This window comes from Conger conger, chromosome 3, assembly GCF_963514075.1.
Source record: "Conger conger chromosome 3, fConCon1.1, whole genome shotgun sequence".
In the NCBI taxonomy this organism is placed as follows: Eukaryota; Metazoa; Chordata; class Actinopteri; order Anguilliformes; family Congridae; genus Conger; species Conger conger.
In genome coordinates, this window is record NC_083762.1 from 54,669,049 (window position 1) to 54,689,467 (window position 20,419).

At 42.2% G+C, this 20,419-nt stretch overlaps 1 protein-coding gene across 1 annotated transcript; it reads right to left on the reverse strand.

Annotated features, from left to right (window-relative positions):
* Nucleotides 1-379: 379 nt before the first annotated feature.
* LOC133124523 (coiled-coil domain-containing protein 80-like) lies at nucleotides 380-19,996 on the reverse strand. Its single transcript, XM_061235801.1, has 7 exons — nucleotides 17,409-19,996; nucleotides 16,274-16,430; nucleotides 12,035-12,171; nucleotides 6,996-7,147; nucleotides 5,928-6,031; nucleotides 2,751-2,834; nucleotides 380-1,156 (listed from the first exon to the last, which is right to left on the reverse strand). Exons 1-7 carry the CDS (start codon nucleotides 19,425-19,427, stop codon nucleotides 846-848), a joined length of 2,964 nt encoding a protein of 987 aa, XP_061091785.1. The 5' UTR covers nucleotides 19,428-19,996; the 3' UTR covers nucleotides 380-845.
* Between the last annotated feature and the right edge of the window lie 423 nt (nucleotides 19,997-20,419).

Genomic DNA, 20,419 nt, shown 5'->3' on the forward strand with positions numbered 1-20,419 from the left:
ATGCCTAAATAATACACCTAAATAGCAATTAAATGTAAATGTTGACATTTTTGATTGGATAATGCCTGCATATATTTTGAAATAAATCCTGTGTTTATGCTAAACTTGCAGAATACACTTATAAATACACCAGGGGGCAGTGTTGCATACAAAGTGTGCAACTCACTTCAAGATTCACCAGTACAATTCAGAGAGTATTTGTCTGGACCTCATAAATCCTAACAAACATTTTGTGAAATGTACAGTGGCAGTGCCTAGATTATTATATTTAATCAATTCCCTCATTATTTCTATGCATGAGTACCTGAAATCACCAAAAATAACTGAAAAACATATATAATAAGCAGTAGTTTATGTAGTTTAGTAAAATGTAGTTTATTTGTCATATATCAGAACTGTATGTATATAAATAAGAACATAAGCAGCAACAGTGACCTTAAAGTAAACAGAAACATTTTCATGTTGTATTTTGGTTCCAACAATATCTATCCGGTGACAAAGCTGGTTCTGATTCCCAAATTAAATTGCTTCAGGTGAAGCAGATAACCAATAAATACATTATGCAATATAAAAAGGAAGATGTCCAAACAAAATCTCATTTATCTACAATAGGAATTCCTGTTAAAATAGCCACTTTTAGGCTTGGAATGAACAAAGAAATCAATTAAAACAACAACAATCCATTCCCAAGTTCAAACAACTTACTGCCAGATTGGTACTGACAAATGAGAAAGGAAATAATGGAATAATTTCAGCCCTGTTCATATCTTAACTGAACATACAAAAAAAAATCACAAGGTGTAGGGAGAGGAGAGAAGCTTTGGGTAAATGTTATACCTTTCCCCTCAGTAACCGTATCCTTGACGATAGCCTTCGTGGTAGCCATGGTGATGGTAACCGTAGCCGCCGTACTCATCCTCCGGGCAGCGCATGCCCAGCGATTGCTGGATGGCCATCTCCTGTCTGCGCAGCTGCATGGAGTCCACCAGGTCGTAGATGATGGCCATAGAATACATGGGGGAAGGGTACCAAGACTTGACGTTCCCGTCCTTCCCCACCAGAAGCATGGAGAAGTACTCCGGGCTGATCTGAAAGTAGTTCCTGATGTCCCTCACCAGAGCGGCAGAAAGACCTTCACGGTCCACCGTCGAGCTTCCTGCATGAGCAAGCAGAAATGTTATATCGAGAGATACAACTTTTTTCCCCCTGCTTAGAGTATTCGTGCCCCATGGAGCTATGGATAGCTGGGGTTCAGGAGCAGTACCACACCTCAGTCACCCCCTGAGCCATTTCTTTCAGGAAAAAAAGCAATAACAGATACTGAATCTGCAGCTATCTATCTGCTCTCACGGGAGCTTACAGTCTTCTGAGTGATAGCAGCTGCTAAGTATCTGAGTACTTTCTACTAGGGATTTTCCACCAAAACATTACATGAATATCTTAAAACAGAAACATAACTGTATGAACAATGGAGATAATCATTGCCTTTAGAAACCTTTCGCTCTTTGCAATATGAAACCCCACCACCAACGTTCAGAGGAAATATTCCAGACCTTAGATACCACAACTCATCTTTTGTTGCAAAACATTCAGTGAGCTTCCTGTTCAGTAGATGGAACATTCTAAATGTAACAGAATTGATGAAATCAGAATGCTTGTAAACAAAGGTTGCTAAGATACTTCCGGGTGGCCACTCAGCTGTGGAATGAAGTAACGTCACTTAAAAATGGACTGAAACAGAGCTGTGTAGAAACAGTTAGCCAGTTAACTTTGCTGAAATTTTATTGTGTTTGGGACTGTAATGCCAAATGTAATCTGGCACACGGTAGGTTGGGCTTTTTCCGATTATTAATGTCGGAAAGGGAGGATAACCGAGATCCTACAGTCCGTTTACAGGGCGGCCTCAGGTGCTTGGCACAGTCAATGACAGTTGACACAGAGACGCCCAACATAAGTTTCAAAGTGTTAGAAACATAGGGGAAAAAACAAAAAACAAAACCGGAACTAATTGTATTGTTCATGTCCTTCACAAACGTTGTTGGCAGCTGACTTTAGCTAATAAACACCAGATACTCATCGGCACAGAGAAACACTGGGATGATAACTTTACAAACATGAAACAATGAAACGTTAAAATCGGCCTTGCCTGTTGTAAAACGAGTTAGCTAGTTTTGGTGGTAATGTTATAGTAGGAGGGTTTCCAATAACACTATCTTGCTAGTTTATTCATGTTAATGATATTGGCTAACTAATGTTAGGGGGTAAATGGTAAATGGCAGGCATTTATATAGCGCCTTTATCCAAAGCGCTGTACAATTGATGCTTCTCATTCACCCATTCATACACACACTCACACACCGACGGCAATTGGCTGCCATGCAAGGCACCGACCAGCTCGTCAGGAGCATTTGGGGGTTAGGGGTCTTGCTCAGGGACACTTCGACACAGCCCGGGCAGGGGATGGAACCAGCAACCCTCCGACTGCCAGACAACTGCTCTTGTTGCCCCAGGGGGGGAGGCTGACATCTAACATTAACGTTACATTTTTACTTTTATATTACAACATTGACTTTATGTGTTTGTACCTTGGTTAAATGACACAGAAAACGCTGTCTGCTATTCACATTCCTCAACCTTATCCACCCAGAACTAAGTTCTTTGCTGTTGTGACGTCATGGTGAGTTCATCTATATTCTGCCTTTCGAACAAGCCCAAGGTTCTACCCAATCACGAGATCACAGAACTCTTACCGTTGATTGGATAGAGCTCCAGGACTCCTCCCATGTCCACTGTGTCCACACCAACCAGCTTCAGAACTGAAATGTGGCGCAGGCCTGTAAATAATGATGGGAATGAGCACCCCACAACAATCAGGACAGACAAGTCTTACCAAAGACTTCCACCTGAAAAGTCAATTATAACTACATACAAACCTTGAACTATGAGTATTTATTCTGGAGTAAATATCGTCAACACACACTACATTTATGCTACACTATTCCCTCAAATCCAGCTGTTACACGAAACAAAAAAAAATATATACAATTATTGCTCCAAACTATGTATGTTTGTAGGTTTATATAATGACTCATGATGTTTGTAGCAATACTTGAATTCCTCTGTTCTGTGCTTAAACTGTATCTGAACACTTCTCTCACTGTGGACATGAGCATCTGCCAAATCACTAAACTTCAGTGGTAACACACAAATCTCAGAACAGCCACAGAAGTTCATCTTAATTTGCATGGTGTTGTGTTCTATGAAGAACTCAGTGATGGTTGGTAGTCAGCTTTCAATTTCCATTGTTTCATTCTTTGGTCCTCGTATAACCACACCGCTGATTATAATAATTGTGTTATTCGGTATGTCCGGACCCATGTTGAGAAACCTGTTTTTTATCAGGAAAACTCAACATAATTATAAACAACTATTTTCATTTGGCTGCAAGCCAATAATACGTTTCAGCAGCCCACCAGGCTTGAAAACAGAATTTTCCTCCCATATATTTAACCGCTTTGACTGTTTTCTTTTTCTTTTTTTTTTGCACCATTCTCTGAGACTTGTGTGTGAAAATCCTAGGAGATCAGCAGTTTCTGAGATACTCAAACCACCCAATCTGGCACTAACTATCATCCCATGGTCAAAGTCACTTGGATCACATTTCTTCCCCATTCTGATGTTTGGTCTGAACAACAACTGAACCTCTTGAACATGTATACATGCTTTTAAGCACCGAGGTGTTGAAGCATGATAGACAGCCAATTAGATATTTACAAATAAATCATTAATATTTACTTATTTATTAACAAGCTTGTGTACAGGTCAACGTAATAAAGCGGTAACTAATGTTGCACCTTTCATTCAATCAATGTGCAGTATTTGTTTTTTAAGAACGCATCTCGGCTCAGCTGAGTTGCTTAAGCACAAACATTCCTATGCACCACTTTAATGCTGTTTAACAACAGATGCTAAAAAGATTATTCAAGAAGTGGTCAGTTGGACACATGCTGTTACCGTTGGAAAGCTGTGTGAACACTTTGACGGTGACAGCCTGTCTGTTAAGAGAGATAAATGGCAAAGCAGTGGAAAGCCCAGGACAGACGGAATAAGAAGCAGTGTTTGGGTTGAAAGATCCCCTGATCTTTTCCAAATGGGAGAAGAATTTCTAGAATACTTTCGCACTTGGCTTCTGACCCCTGAACAGGAAAACAAGTGCTTGGACTAAGGTGTGGCTGCATGGTGGAAGTTAGAGCTGGGAACAAAACCATCCCAAACTGGGTGTGGTGCATGCAAGACAAACACTTCATAATCGCTGCCATGAATTCTTTATAAAATGTGGGCTGAATGCTGAATTTAGACACAGTTTAGCACACATTTTTCCATGTGTCTAATTTGTATTGGCAAAGGATTGCACATATTTGGTCCTTTTTAATGGTAGGTGGTTGAATTAACAAAATGACTAGCAATAAAAACTACAATTGGAAAGGTTTTTTTTTGTATATCGCAGGCCTGGCTGAAATCCAGCACTGACATCAAGGTCAGAAGCAGTAAGCAGCTTTGTTTCTCCCTACCCCGGGTTGCTACATGAACTGAGAAAACTATTAAGAAATGTACTGTAGCTGACACCTTTGTATGTTTGGACTTTAAGATTTAAATTATTCAAACACTGTAAATGCATACAGCCAGTTTGTGCCAATAGAAAGAGGTACTGGTACCCACGTTTGCATGTCTCACTCTCCTCCACGCTATTCACCAATTGAGTGACTTTGATATTGCTTTGATATGAATTGCTCAATCAAAAGAAATCAAAACTAATTTTGCACATGTATTCACAAAAAATTCTTTCATTGGAATCGTGTGATGAAGTTACATAATTTAGGGCAGGATGAGTAACTGTGAATGCTGTATATGCACTCACAGAGCACTTTATTAGGAACATTTTTACTTTATTACACCTACTTATTCATGCGATTATCAAAACAGCCAATTGTGTGGCAGCAGTGCAATGCATATAATCATGTACATACGGGTCAGGAGCTTCAGTTAATGTGATCTTAGTGACTTTGACCGCAGAATGACTGTTGATGGCAGACAGGGTGGTTTGAGTATCTCAGAAACTCCTGATCTCCTAGGATTTTCACGCACACTAGTCTCTAGAGTTTGCAAATAATGGTGCAAAAAAACAAAAAATCCAGGGAGCAGCAGTTCTGCAGACAGAATGCCTTGTTAATGAGAGACGTCAGACCTGACAGGAAGGTAACAGGAAGGTAACACAAAATGGTAACACAAATAACCGCACATCACAACAGTGGTATGCAGAAGAGCATCTCTGAACACACAACGCATCATAACTCTTAAGTGGATAGGCTACAGCAGTAGTGCTGCTAAAAAGTGTAATAAATACCTAATAAAGTGCTCACTGAGTGTATACATGAATGACAGGTTTATAACTCTGCAAAGATAACGCCTCTAACTTATTTTCAGTTTTTCACTGAAATGGAGACAGCGTAAACTGAATAGACTATATGAAATGCGTGAAATGTAACTGATGAAAGCAGTCTGAACCGATGAGAGCAGCTCGCACAAGTAATCGAAGCCTTCTTTGTGGAATTGATGTTTAATAGGAGACATATGCGTGAGAAAAAGTGCACTGTGCTAAATGGAGAAACAGAGGAAATGGAGAAGCATGCTGAATTCATTGCGAGTGATTAGGTTACTTTAAAAAAATATATTGCACTTTGTGTTTCTTTAAATATATTCTCTGTTGCACTTTTCCCAGCATGTTTAATATGCCTTAATATGCATTTTCCCTACAGCAAAACAGAACCAAAATAAATCGATTCAGTTGTGTAAAACAAATGAAATACAGCGTATTTGAAGTGTGTTTGAAGACAATAAACATTTCATAGTATATTGCACGAACTCACCTAGGTTGCAGGCCTGACTGGTCAGGGCATAAAGCTGCTGCTGATAGGCCCATTCTTCATCGTTGGGAGCAGATATAACGAATATCCTGCGTCTCCAGCGGAACCTGAATGCACACAGTCCAATCAGAGAGCGGAGCACCATCACAACCAATGAAAATGTGACATGCCTTCATTGCAGGCTGCTGTATTGCATTATACAAGATTACCCTGAGCTACTGCTGCAATTGATTAGCCATTTGAGAACATTTTATGCTCAGTCACAACCTATCTATCATACAGGATAATAGTAAAAATGGGAATAACAACCTAAATACATAGCCATTTGAGGCATTCTAGGTTTTTCCATAAAGCGAGTTAGAAGTGGTTTCAAGTCAGTGGACTACCTGCTTCTAGTAAAAGCTTAAACATCATGCATGCAGTGTGTTATTCCATAACTGTAGATGACAGATGAGTCAGGTTTAGGAGTTTGGAAGGAGATCAATTAAGTGCTCTACCCTTTTTGAGATTATGGTACAAATATGTCTAGACCAGAACGTGCCACTCATGACATATATATCTAGAGTTTATAACGCACGTGCCACTCATGACAGCTCACTGACATCTCTTTAACTGTAATGGGTTACTACATCTGGTTTAATTCTGGCTCCTCTCACCCTCATGCACGTCAATATCAAACCCAGTTTTAGCTCCTTGGGTTCCAGCCACTGACCTCCAGAAAATCATAACTCCCTTGCTTATTGGCAAACCAGACATTCCAGTTGGCTCAGGCTTTGTCTTGATAAAGTTTTGCACCCAACTTATCCGTACAGCCAGAAATATGTCTGTATTGCTTGATCATTTCTAAGGGTGTAGAGGTGGTTATCAGGAGAGCCACAGTGTTGTTTAAATTCCACTTTAAATTCACAGGGACTGCAGAGAATTATCTCCTCAAAACCTGACATAGACCACCTGAGCCTTGATGCTAACAAGCTTTGCCAATTCATAGCTAGTAGTTGCCCAGAAGGCTGGCAGTCATATAACAGTCCACTCCCGTAGTACTGCAAGGTACTGTAGTTTCTTTTGCAGTACCTTGACAAGAAGTTTTCCAGAGATCTGGGCTTATCTTCTTTCTTGCAGGACACGCCATCTCTCTTCTGTTGCTCCATCTCTTTGATGCGTGATGAGAACGTGTCAATATAATCAAACACGGCCTTCATGGCTATGGGCACTTCATAGTATTGCTGCAAAGAACAAATAATATATAATATATAAATAATATAAAGGTATGACCAGCACTTAATATTCCTTACACCTTTTTCTTGCAATCTTTTTCGTTTGTTATTCTTGCTCTGTACTCCTACACATTGAATTTGAAATGAAACAAAGAATATGAGGTTAAGGTACAGACTGACAGCTTTAATTTGCAGGTACATACATTCCATAATTGGTGAACTATGAAGGAACCGCAGCAATTTATATAGATAGTCCTCCCATTTTTGGGGGACCAAAAGTAACTGGGAAATTGGCTGCTCAGTGGTTTCCTGGCGATATATGTGTTGGATCATTAGACCATGCACAACAAAACTAAGAAAAGCTCTAGAGTTGATTCCAGGTGTGGAGTTTGCATTTTGATTTTGTTTCTGTTGTCTCTTAACATGAGGTTCAAAGAAGCATCAATGCCAGTAAAGCAGACCATCGTGGGGTGAAAAAGTCTAAATAAACCTGGTAGAATATGGAAGACCACTGCAGTGGATGACTAAAAAATACTTGTGTCAAAGATTAAAACAAAGAGAAGACTACACCAGCATCACCTAGGAGGGTTCACTGCGCGATGCAAACCACTGATAATCCTTAAGAACAGTAAGTGTAAGAAATCGGTCTCTGATGCAAATATGTCTGCTGGCCACACGCTCCCTGGATCATATCATAATTACAATACAGTTGGTACACACTGATTAATGGTAGTATAGTGGCTGGGCGTAAGAGACTAAGAACTACTCAAGTCAACAGACATGCTACAATCACCACAGGATTGAATACAGCCTACTTGATAGTTTTTGCAGATTCACTACATCCTTTCTATTCTTGTGTAAAATAGCATTCCTGATCAATGCTGGGAATGCGATAAAAAGTAATCTCTGCAAAAGTTCTGGGCTCAGACTGACTCTGCTGAATCCAGAATATGTTTAATGTATTTCTGACAACTGCTGTTACAGTAAATCAACATCATTTTAATCATGTTCGGGAGACCATCCTGTTTTTCTTAAAGAAGGTTAGAGTTTGCTAAAATGTACATTAAAACAGTTGAATTCAAACAAACTCTTATGAGATGAGTATGAACATTTACCAGAGTGATTGAAAAAGAAGGATGGAGAAAATACCCCTTTTCAAAGAAAGAGGCACCCCCTCAGGCTTGGGCATGTAGGACTGCCACTAAATCTGGCTCGCTTGTGTTTATTATTGATTACAGCAGCAGGATGAATTCTGAAGTGTAACATTTTATCTGCTCAGATGTAACCAAATGCCTCAAAACTCATTGGATTGGACTTTGCCTTGCAGCAGGACAATGCCGGACCCTAACATACTGCTAAAGCTATTTCAAGGGCCAAAAAATGTAATGATCTTAACTGCCCAAGTCAATCCCCTAACCTGAATCCAAGTGAACGTGTTTCACTTGTTGAAGGCTGAAGGTAAAAATTGTCAAGAAGATATGTAGTGTCTGGTGAGGTCTATGGGTTGCAGACTTCAGGCAGTCATAGAATGCAAAGTATTTGCTGCCGAGTACTAAATATGCTGACTTTATTTTAAATGATGTTAAATTACTTTCAGCTCCCAAAAATGAAGGGACTATGTATACAAGGGCTGTAATTCCTACTAGTACAATCCTACAACTTTCATTTCAAATCCAATGTGTTGGAGTATAGAGACAAAACCCAAAAATTGTATCACTGTCCAAATATTTAGTGGATCACACCTGACAACACCGCCACTCCCGCTGCCCTCTCATCCTCCTTCTCCTTCTCGCACACTCCCCGGCCTTCCGGCCGTGGCGGTGGTACTGGTCTTTTAATTTCCCCCTCGTGGAAATTTTCTGTTCTCCCCCTCTCTGACCTGTCCATATCCACTTTTGAATTCCATTCTGTTGCAGTATCCTACCCTACTAACCTTTTCATTGCAGTTATCTACCGTCCTCCAGGGCCCCTGGGAAACTTCCTTGATGAGCTAGACACCCTTCTCAGCTCCTTCCCTGAGGATGGCACCCCACTGATTCTCCTTGGAGACTTCAACATCCACCTAGAAGCCTCCCAGTCTGCCGCCTTCCTACCGCTAATCCACTCCTTCGGCCTCTCCCTGCAACACTCTCCTCCAACCCACAAGGCGGGCAATGTCCTAGACCTTGTCTTTGTAAGGAACTGCTCATGCTCCGATTTCACGGTTACCCCTCTGCATACATCTGATCACCACTTCATCTCATTCTCCCTCCCTCTTCCTCCCCATCCTCCTCCCCCTCCTCCCACCCACACTTCCTCAGCCCGCCGTAACCTCCGCTCCCTCTCACCCTCTTCCTTTGCCAGCACCATCACCGCCTCACTCCCCCCTCCCGAATCCTTCTCCAAACTCCCCGCTGACTCTGCATCTGCCACCCTCCTTTCATCTCTCTCCTCCGCCTTTGACTCTCTCTGTCCCCCTGTCTCAAAACCACCTCGCACATCCCCTCCCAGTCCTTGGATATCTGACACCCTCCGTACCTCCAGGGCCAGCCTCCGCGCAGCGGAGAGGAAGTGGGGGAAATCCAGAGACGCTTCCGACCTCATGACTTACCAGTCTCTCCTGGCGGCATTCTCTTCCGATGTCACTGCCGCCAAAGCAAAATACTATCAAACGCAAATTCAGAACTCTGCTTCTAACCCCCGGAAACTTTTCTCCATTTTCTCCTCTCTCCTCAACGCACCGCCTCCTCCTCCTCAGTCCTCCTTCGCTGCTGATGACTTTGCTGATTTCTTCGATGAGAAGGTCACAGTCATCCGCAGATCATTTACAACCACCGCCCCCCTCACTGTGCCCTTCCCCCCCTCTAGGCCCATCCCTTCCTTTTCCACTTTCTCCCCCCTTACGGACTCTGATGTTTCTCAACTCCTGCTCTGCCACCGCCCTACAACCTGTGCCCATGACCCTATCCCCTCTTCTCTTCTCCAAACTATCACACCTGACATTCTCCCATTTGTCACCTCCCTTGTCAACTCCTCCCTGTCTTCCGGCTGTTTTCCGGCATACTCCAAGAGGGCCCACATCACTCCGCTGCTAAAAAAGCCTACCCTGGATCCCTCCATCATCCAGAACTACCGCCCGGTATCTCTTCTTCCTTTCCTTTCTAAAACTATAGAACGAGCCGCTTCTACTCAACTTTCTTCCTTCTTTTCTAACAACAACCTGCTAGACCCCCATCAGTCTGGCTTCAGATCGGGCCACTCGACAGAGACTGCGCTCCTCTCCGTCAGTGAGTCACTTCATGCCGCACGAGCAGCCTCCCTCTCCTCTATCCTCATTCTTCTAGATCTCTCTGCTGCCTTCGACACTGTGGATCACTCCATCCTCCTGTCTGCCCTGTCGGCAACGGGCATCTGTGGCACAGCCCTGGACTGGATTGAGTCCTACCTCTCTGGTCGCTCCTTCCAGGTTGCCTGGGCTGGTTCGGTATCGACACCTCGGCCCCTCGCCACAGGACTTCCCCAGGGCTCAGTCCTTCGCCCAATTCTTTTTTCTCTCTACACTCGCTCCCTTGGCCCTGTGATCACTGCACATGGGCTATCCTACCACTGCTATGCGGACGATACCCAACTCTTCGTCTCGTTCCCGCCATCTGATACGCAGGTTTCAGCCCGTATCTCTGCTTGCCTGAGGGACATCCAGAGCTGGATGGACAACCACCATCTAAAGCTCAACCCAGGTAAAACTGAAATGATATTCATCCCTGCTAATACCTCTCCCCCTCTGGATCTCTCCATTTCTCTCGGGGATACCACACTCACGCCGTCACCCAGTGCAAGGAACCTCGGTGTGGTGATGGACAGCAGACTGTCCCTTTCCGAGAACATTGCGGCGGTGACCCGGTCTTGCAGGTTCTTCCTATACAACATACGGAGAATCCGCCCCTTTCTCACCCCCTACTCGACCCAGCTCCTGGTCCAAGCGATGGTTCTGTCCCGCCTGGACTACTGCAATTCCCTCTTGGCTGGCCTCCCAGCGTCCGCCATCAGACCCCTCCAACTCATCCAGAACGCAGCAGCTCGTCTGGTCTTCAACCTTCCCAAATACTCACACGTCACCCCCCTGCTTACTTCCCTCCACTGGCTGCCTGTCATGGCTCGCATCAAATTCAAAACATTGGTGCTAGCCTTCCAAGCAGTTAAAGGGTCTTCCCCAGCTTATCTGCAAAAAATCATCAGACCCTACACCCCTGCCAGACCTCTTCGTTCAGCCTCCACAGGCCGCTTGGCACCTCCCCCTCTCAGAACCTCCACCTCACGCTCACGACTACTGTCTGTTCTGGCTCCACGGTGGTGGAACGAACTCCCCGTTGAGGTCAGAACTATAGAATCTCTCCCCACCTTCAAGCGCAAGCTGAAGACGCACCTCTTCAAGCAGCACCTCTCCCCATCCCTCCCTACCTCCCTGTGAACCTTAATTGTTGTCTCTGTGACTTGCTTTGTGTATCGGTATTTTTAGTTGGCTAGGTAAGCAGTGTTTGGATAGTTAACTTTGGTGACTTTTGCTCTGTTTTGTTTGTTTGTTCAAAAAAAAAAAAAAAAAAAAAAAAAAAAATGTCCTTATCTTTGTTGTACAGGTAGCAGTTGAAATTGTACTTACCTCTAGGGTCTTTCAGCGAACTTATCCCTGGTTATGGGTAAGCACTTTGTTGTACGTCGCTCTGGATAAGAGCGTCTGCCAAATGCCAATAATGTAATGTAATGTAATGTAGTGACTGCACTGTTTAACCCAGGTACCTTTTCAAATTAATTTCCCTGCATATTCACTGATCCACTAAGAATCCTTCAAATATTCACAAATGAGACAACACAATGCCCTGAGATTCAGAAGAAGGAGACCAAAGCTGGGAAAGGACCAACCTTCACTTTCATGTCGAAGTCAGTCAGCACCATGAAAAACTCATCATACGTCATCCCAAATTCCTTCCGCAGTTCGACAATCAGGTCCTGGTTCATCAAGTCCTCCTGCCGCAAGCCTTTCATTGGTTTGTCATTCTCTAGGAAGTAGGAAAAAAAGAGAGAGCTTCAAAGTCATCCAAACATTAATATTCCACAAAATGTGAAACTCATCCGTGTCGTGACCCTTGGCCAATCAAAGATGTGTGTTTTTTTGGGGGGAAAGTGCGTTCTACTCTGAATAAGAAACTGCAGTCTAACTTCTTAAGACTGCTGTAGAAAATGGGAGGGGTTGCACCCAGTCCTATCAGCATTGTTCAGCCCCCCTCAGTCACCCCACTCCCAATGCTAAGAATTTCTCACAGCGAACCCTAATGGACATGCCTGATACAGACAGGAAGTAATGACAGGAAATACCATTTCAAAATGATCTTGGAAAAAAGTAAAACACGTTTTTTTTAATCTAAAGTAAATCTGAAGTAAATCTGAAGGTGGTCTGTCTGGATTGCATCCATTACCACTTGCCAGGGCTCCTCCGCTGTCTGGTGTTATGACCGTCTAAGTGTCTGCTGAACCTTAGGCCTGTGTCTCTATTTTTTGCCTGGGTCATCATGACTTAAAATTACAGCTTTCATGTGAGTCTAACATGCTTCAGAAAATATGCAACTACCAGATAAGCAGACAACTATAAAAACTATTCATTAGGGCTGTCTACATGCAATGTAGTGGAAAGAGGATTTCTATGGAAATTGGCGGCTGGTGATACTAGCGGGTAAGACAGATTACTTTGATAATTGTACTGAATCTTCTTTTTAGAGTTTTGTATCATTAAAGTGAGCCTCAATTAAAAAAACCTCAAAATACAGAGAATGGTAATTGAATAATATCTCTCATTTGGTTCCCATTTGAAATTGGTTACATTTTATGTTCTGTGCAGGTCAAAATGGCTGAGGCCTTTGTTTACAAAGGGTTCTCTGGCTGGTTCTCTGGCTCTTCACTGCATGTACAGTATGAGAGTGTTACTGTTGCAAGCTTAGCATGAAATTACATAACCACAGTTACATTGAAAAGAATGAGACTGAAATAAATCTCTGATCTTATTTAATCAAATTATTTAATGTTGAGAAATATCCTGAATGTAATTTAATGAGTTTATATGGTATTTGTCTCATACACTCACTGATCACTTTATTAGGAACACCAGTACACCTACTTATTCATGCGATTATCTAATCAGCGAATCGCATGGTAGCAGTGCAATGCATAAAATCATGCAGATACGGGTCAGGAGCTTCAGTTAATGTTCACATAAACTATCATAATGGGGAAAATTGATTTAAGTGACTTTGACTGTGGAATGATTATTGATGCCAGAAAGGGTGGTTTGAGTATCTCTGAAACTACTAATCTCCAGGGATTTTCACGCACAAGAGTGTCTAGCAGAGAAAAACAGAAAACATCAAGTGAGAGTAATGCAAATAACCACACATTACAACAGTGGTATGCAAAAGAGAATCTCTGAACATACAACGCGTGAAACCTCTAAGTGGATAGGCTACAGCAGCAGAAGACTTAATAAGTCTTATTAAAAACTAAGTCTAATAAATACCTAATAAAGTGCTCACTGAGTGTATTTCTGCTTGCAAGCCACGAAGAGACATTCAATATAAACCCTAGTGTTTATACACAAACAATGCACCTATCCAACCCATCTTGACTGTATAATGCATGGGTATAATGACTGTATCATTAGTACGAGGTAATCACAGTACTAACTTTCATAATTCTGATACTGTGGGCCCACTGTACTGTAGTCACTGACCAACAGTCCAAATTAAGCCCCCAGAATGCAAAATGAGCCAGGGATAGCTATCATTAGTTCCCCTGAGACCAGCCAAATTTCTCAACCAATCATGGCTCTCTTTTTTCAGATGATGTGAGAGACTATACTGTTTCACTCCTTCCATTGCTGCAACACTGGACCTCCCGCATTTCAGAATATGTGACTCATACCCGTGTGTGTCTGAAGAATACTTTTTTAGACTTTTTTCATATTAAAATATTTTCCATCATTCTAACGCAGTCAGAGGTATTCTTATATATGGATCCCCATGGAATGATGAGTTTTCAAATATTCCTAAGTAATTGGGCTCTAAGCAAATACAACTTTTACATTTAACATTTTTTCATACTTTTACACAGTATTTTTGTATAATACTTCAGACATGTATCTAGTGCATAAACATATTTATGGCAACTTATTTTTTAAAACTCAATTTTAAATAGGACATAAAAAAATGTCAGTTAGAACCTTCTAATTCTTAGCTCATCATACTGGAAAATATAATTCCAAAACAACTGACTCCAACATAACAATGCAATTCATCGGTTGAATATATTCTTCTGATAACTTTCAATTATATTATCCAGGTTTAATAACACAAGAAAAATAAACTACCAACAAACAAAAGACGATATTATATTAGAAACATCTGGAAACTCCACCACAGGCCGCTTGGCACCTCCCCCTCTCAGAACCTCCACCTCACGCTCACGACTACTGTCTGTTCTGGCTCCACGGTGGTGGAACGAACTCCCCGTTGAGGTCAGAACTATAGAATCTCTCCCCACCTTCAAGCGCAAGCTGAAGACACACCTCTTCAAGCAGCACCTCTCCCCATCCCTCCCTATCTCCCTGTGAACCTTAATTGTTGTCTCTGTGACTTGCTTTGTGTATCGGTATTTTTAGTTGGCTAGGTAAGCAGTGTTTGGATAGTTAACTTTGGTCACTTTTGCTCTGTTTGTTTGTTTGTTTGTTCAAAAAAAAAAAAAAAAAAAAAAATGGCCCTTGTCCTTATCTTTGTTGTACAGGTAGCAGTTGAAATTGTACTTCCCTCTAGGGTCTTTCAGCGAACTTATCCCTGGTTATGGGTATGCACTTTGTTGTACGTCGCTCTGGATAAGAGCGTCTGCCAAATGCCAATAATGTAATGTAATGTAATGTAATGTAATGAAACTACAATGAGGAGAAATGGGTTTGCCATTCAAATCAAATATGCCCCAGCTATGAGACCTATTTGGAAAGTAAAGTCTAAGATCTACTGTTTACCTACTACTTTGTCTGTTGGAAGCACAACTATTTCCTTCCAGTATGATGAACTGGCAAGGTAATTCTGCTAAGCTCTTTTTCCCCTCAGTTTCAAGTCAGGCATCTTGCCTGGACACTTGGTAGACAGTGTGATTCATTTCAGGCTGTGCTGTAATGCTAGCATCACTATGTCATTGTCTGCATGCCTTCAGGGGGCAATGCCAACTCTCAGGTCAACCAACTCTTCCTGCTCTATATGTGAATTATATTATCCTCCCCCTGTCACCCTGAACACATCTGTGGGAGGGTGGGGCTGGATTTCTCCCTGCAGTGATATGAAGATCTACCTCAGTCAGAAGACCAAGTGATCTGGGAAGGCTAAATACACTATACTATTTACTATGGGGGGTTGTAGTATTAGCGGGTCTGGATCTTGTTAAATAAAGAAAATAAATCAAGATGTATAGGGTCTATTTTGACAATCTGTAGATGATAATACCTAGCAACTCTGATGTTTCTGTGCAATTTGTCCCTGATATTATAGCGGGGAACCACTCAATCATCAATATAAAAAGACTATGCTAACTGGAATTCATGCTCTTGGTTTCACGGAATTGCATTATAATGCTAATCGGATGACTGGTTTTCTGATCACTATCTGGTAAACCTACACTTTTATTACTGGTACTTTTGTAACTTAGACAAACAAATAAATCTATACTGTAATAGGTTAGTTTACTACCATGATAAACATAAGCAAAATAATATCAATTGAACTAGTTATAGTGGATTTTATAAATAGAAAAGTAAATGATTGCACATAGAAATTACTTTTCCGATTTCGAGCAGAGCTGCTTGAATATTAGTCCAGCAGTCTAGTGGCTAGTTTCATACAGATTAAATTTAGTCCCGGATTAAATTGAGTTTTGTATGGAGAATCTCCATTCAGAATTGAATTGAGTTATTTAGGACGAGACGTGATCTGTATCTGGGAAACTGGCCCCAAAGATGTTGCAGAGTGAGTCACGGTTAAAGAAAATCTATCTAAAAAATCTTTCAAAAATCCACAAATACATAAAGCGTCACAGAACTTGAAAATATCAGATCACTCTTACCCAATTGGTAATGGTCGATTTTCATGGTGCTGTTGGTAAAGGTGCCGAAAATGGTGATGATGGAGACTTTCCTGATGGCCATCTCACACACATGCTCCAGGTATTCATCCCTCTGCTGTGCGTACATGCCATTCTCGTCCTGAGGAGTGGTGATCACCTGAAGGAAAAGCTTTGGGTCAGACACACTGAGAAAGCCATGAACTATAACTTAAACTAGCAGTATACTCTCAGAAAAAGTGGTCCCAAAAGGCTTGAACCCAATATAATACAAGGATTCATTGTTGGGCAGAATGGTTTTCACACTGAAAATGTCACACTTTTCACACCTAACATACAGGTTTCCATAAATAAGTAAAGAGGGTTCCCCTATGGAGACAAGCCAAAGAACTGAGTGTAGTCATGGGATAATGCTTTCACAAAGAAAACAAAAAGACAGAAAATATCAATAACTGACAGGTTTGAACCAATCATTGCATCATTACTTTGGTGTAGAGAGCAATACCTCTTCATTAGTTAAAACTGATCAGGCTCACTCACTGACTACTCATTATAGAGAACAGAAAAACCCCCATCAGTAGTGAATGGCAGTGGGGTTTGGGGTTCATTTGATTCAGGAAATGACCTGCCATTTTAATCACAATTTAAAAAATGCTCACAAAGGTAAATTATATATAATATAATATCCTGAATTGAATGAAATGGAGTTGAATCCACCCCGATACTAGTTTATTGTGTGCCACATCTGAAGATCATAAGAAGAAAAGTGAAGGGCCAACATTTAACATAGGATGGTGACAAAATGGAGATTGTCTCCTGGCACAGTACATTCAGGGACAATGTTTTCTATACGAAATGAGGCAAACCAGATAACATTGGTGGACACTGTAGTACAGAACAGTATAATATTAAGTGGAAGCTCATGTCACACACTTTCCATTTAAAAACCACATAATATCCTCTAACATAATAGTTGCTACGAAACGCTTTTGCATGTTTGCATGTGCATGTTTTCTAACTACAAAAAGGTATTGGTAGGTTTACAAATGTAGTTATCAAATGCTAAATATGTGAAATGGGCTTTTATAAATTAATATCTTCCAACATACTGAACCACAACAAAAGAAAAAAAACTTACAATAAGCCGTCTTCTGTTTTCAAAATAGTTGAGAAAGGAGGCCAAAGCTCCCATGGAGGTCGGCAGCTTCTTTGACGGCTCCTGGAACTCGTCTTTACCCTGGTTCTTCTTGGAGGTCTTTTTGTTGCGCCCGTCTCCCTTCCCCTCTTTAGCCTTCTTCTCTGCTTTATCCCTTTTGGTCGCCTTGTCAGGCTTCTTCTTCTTCTTTTCGGCTTTGTCATGTCTACCCTTGCCCCTCCTTGTTGGCAGAACCTCTGCCTCTGTGTCCTCCAGGGTTGCCTCTGTGGGCAGTTCTACTTCATACCTGTCCTCATACTCATTTGTGAGAACTTTCTCTCCTTTCCTCTTTGTTGGCTTTTCTTTGGGCTGTCTGGGCCGTGCCACAGAATCGCCTGATGATTTATGTCCATCATCTTTTTTGTCAGTGTGGTTTTCTACATAGATCCCGGTGTAGGTCTGGGTATGGTACACAGAGGTGGGGTAGGGGGTCGTTTTTTGCTTCTGTCTTCCTCTACCTTGATTGTGGTGATGAGGCTGAGCTGTGGATTTTGGGGCAGGTGCCCAGTAGGGTTCTGTCTGGGCTCTGGTAGGCATCTGGGAGGTAGTGGAAGCAGTGGTGGTGGCTGCTGTTGTTGTCGTGGGACGAGTAGTGGTGGTTGTTGGGCGTGTTGTTGTGGTTGGGCGTGTAGTAGTGGTGGTTTGCTTTGTTGTTGTTGTTGTGGTTGTGGTGGTAGTTGTTGGCTTTGTTGTTGTTGTGGTTGTGGTGGTAGTCGTTGGTCTTGTTGTCGTGGTTGTGGTTGTGGTGGTAGTTGTTGGCCTTGTTGTCATGGTTGTGGTGGTAGTTGTTGGCCTTGTTGTCGTGGTTGTGGTAGTCGTAGGCTTTGTTGTTGTGGTGGTTGTTTTAATAGTAGTTGTGGTGGTCGGCCTTGTAGTTGTGGTGGTGGTTGGCCTAACTGTGGTGGTTGAGACAGGGGCGATTTGAACAGGCCGACGGATAGGCTTACGGAACCCTTTTCTTTCTGGCCTCCTCTCCACTGGTGTTTCCATTTGTGGATTTGATGCAAAAGTTTCGGTTTCTGTCCCAGAACCATTACTGTCCACCACCTGGCCCTCTACACCAGCCCCCTTGCACTTCTGTATAAACCCCTTTTGCCTGTTCTTCTCCACCTTACGCATGGGTGCCTGGTCAATCCTCTCATACATGGCCTCCAGCCTGACTGGGTATGGGTATCGTTCCTCCACCTGCAGTGTCTTCTTCAGCAGCACCATCCCAAACTTCCCCTTCTCCAACTTGAGAAAGTTCATCAGCCTTGGGATCAGCACAGTGTCCAGAGGCTCCTCCACCACCTTCCCTTCCTCTGTGATACGTCTCACTTTTCCTCCCATTTCTCCCACCTGATGGAACATGACAATTTGCTGCACATGCCTCTCAGCTAACTCACAGTACACATCTGGTTTCAGCAGGCTCATCATCAGCCGGTAGTAACCATCAGACTCGTGTGGAGCAGAGATGATTAGCACACGGTTTTTCCCTGCAAAGCTTGCTAAGAGGCTGGGTGAACCAGTACCACCTGCTACACGGCCTGGCCTTGGTTGACCCCCAACAACACCATCAGCCTGAACCATGGCAGTCTGACTCTGGTGCCTTTGCAGATTCGGTCTCCTGCCTGTCAACATCCGTCTAGGCTGGCCAATTAATAAAGAACCTGAACTCTGATCTTGCTGCATTTCTTTTGCTCTTTCTAAATTCCTGGAGGTGGTCAAGGAAAGCAATGAATGAGCTTCTCCACTCTCCGTTAGAATTGGTGTGAGAGAATGTGATTGGTCTTTGTTTACCCTGGCGCTACGAATGGCCAGCCGTCTAGGTTTTGAGCGCATGTCAGGCGAACCCTTTTCAGCTGCATCTCCTGTCCAAGTTAGCAAAAGCAGCGCTACACCCAGCGCTAATATCTGCTTCATTTTCAGTGTTGTCTCAGGGAAAACTCCACCGCAGAAGAATAAAATCCAATCGTGGTTCATACGTTTGAGCTTTAAAAAAACATATTGAGCGCAAAAAAGTAAAAATAAAAAAAAAGCGGTAATTCCACAGTAGAAGTAGAATGGCTTTGCGGCAAAACACTATTCTATATTCTTGTTATTACAACGTGACATGTCGATGCAAACACTAGCTTATAGCAAATAATGACCCACCAGAAACAGCCTAAATTTAGGTTATGGCATAAGACAACAATACAACAAGGATGTCAGTTCAATTCCAAAAAACGAGTTATCCAGGAACGTAAATAATTTTACAATGAAAACTCACAGCCAATTAAGTTATCAGCGGCAACATTTGGAAATCATGTTCCTTTTAAAAGTTGCACAAAACAATAGATATCAATTGCATTCAAGTTCATGCTTGAAAAATTAAACTGCAGTCAATTCTCACTTCACTGTCGACCGTAACCGTTTTAGTCCAAAACAAATTTGCCCAGTCAAGTTCTTGTACTTATTAGACATTAATTCCTTGAATAAGAGAGCATAGTTCCGCTTGTTTTTCGAGCAGAGATATACATTGTCTCCAAAGCGAAATCAATCCTGGGGGAAAGACGGTAGAGTCTCCGATCCTTTTCCTCTGCCACTGGAAGCAAGCCCATACGCGTCAGGGAAACCACAGCCACTGGAACTTTTGCCGAGCAGAAGTACAGACCAACCACTGGAGAGAATTGGTAGAGAAAACCCCGGCATTGCGCATCTCACCAAGTTCGACACCGCCTCTTTTAGTTTGTAAAGTGTCCTCGGGGATTTGTGTTCATACACAGAAATCTCGCAAGATACAAATTACATACAGACAACTGTATGCGCCTCGTTTCTGGTAATGACTACCTGGGATTTAAATACAAAAGAATGTATATAGGCCTATATTTTCTTAGAAAAGAGGTCAAACTATTTATTTAGATTCTAAAGATAAAATAGTAGGTATGTTATAGCCTATCTGGAGTTTCATATTACAAACTTTAGCAGTCTGATTT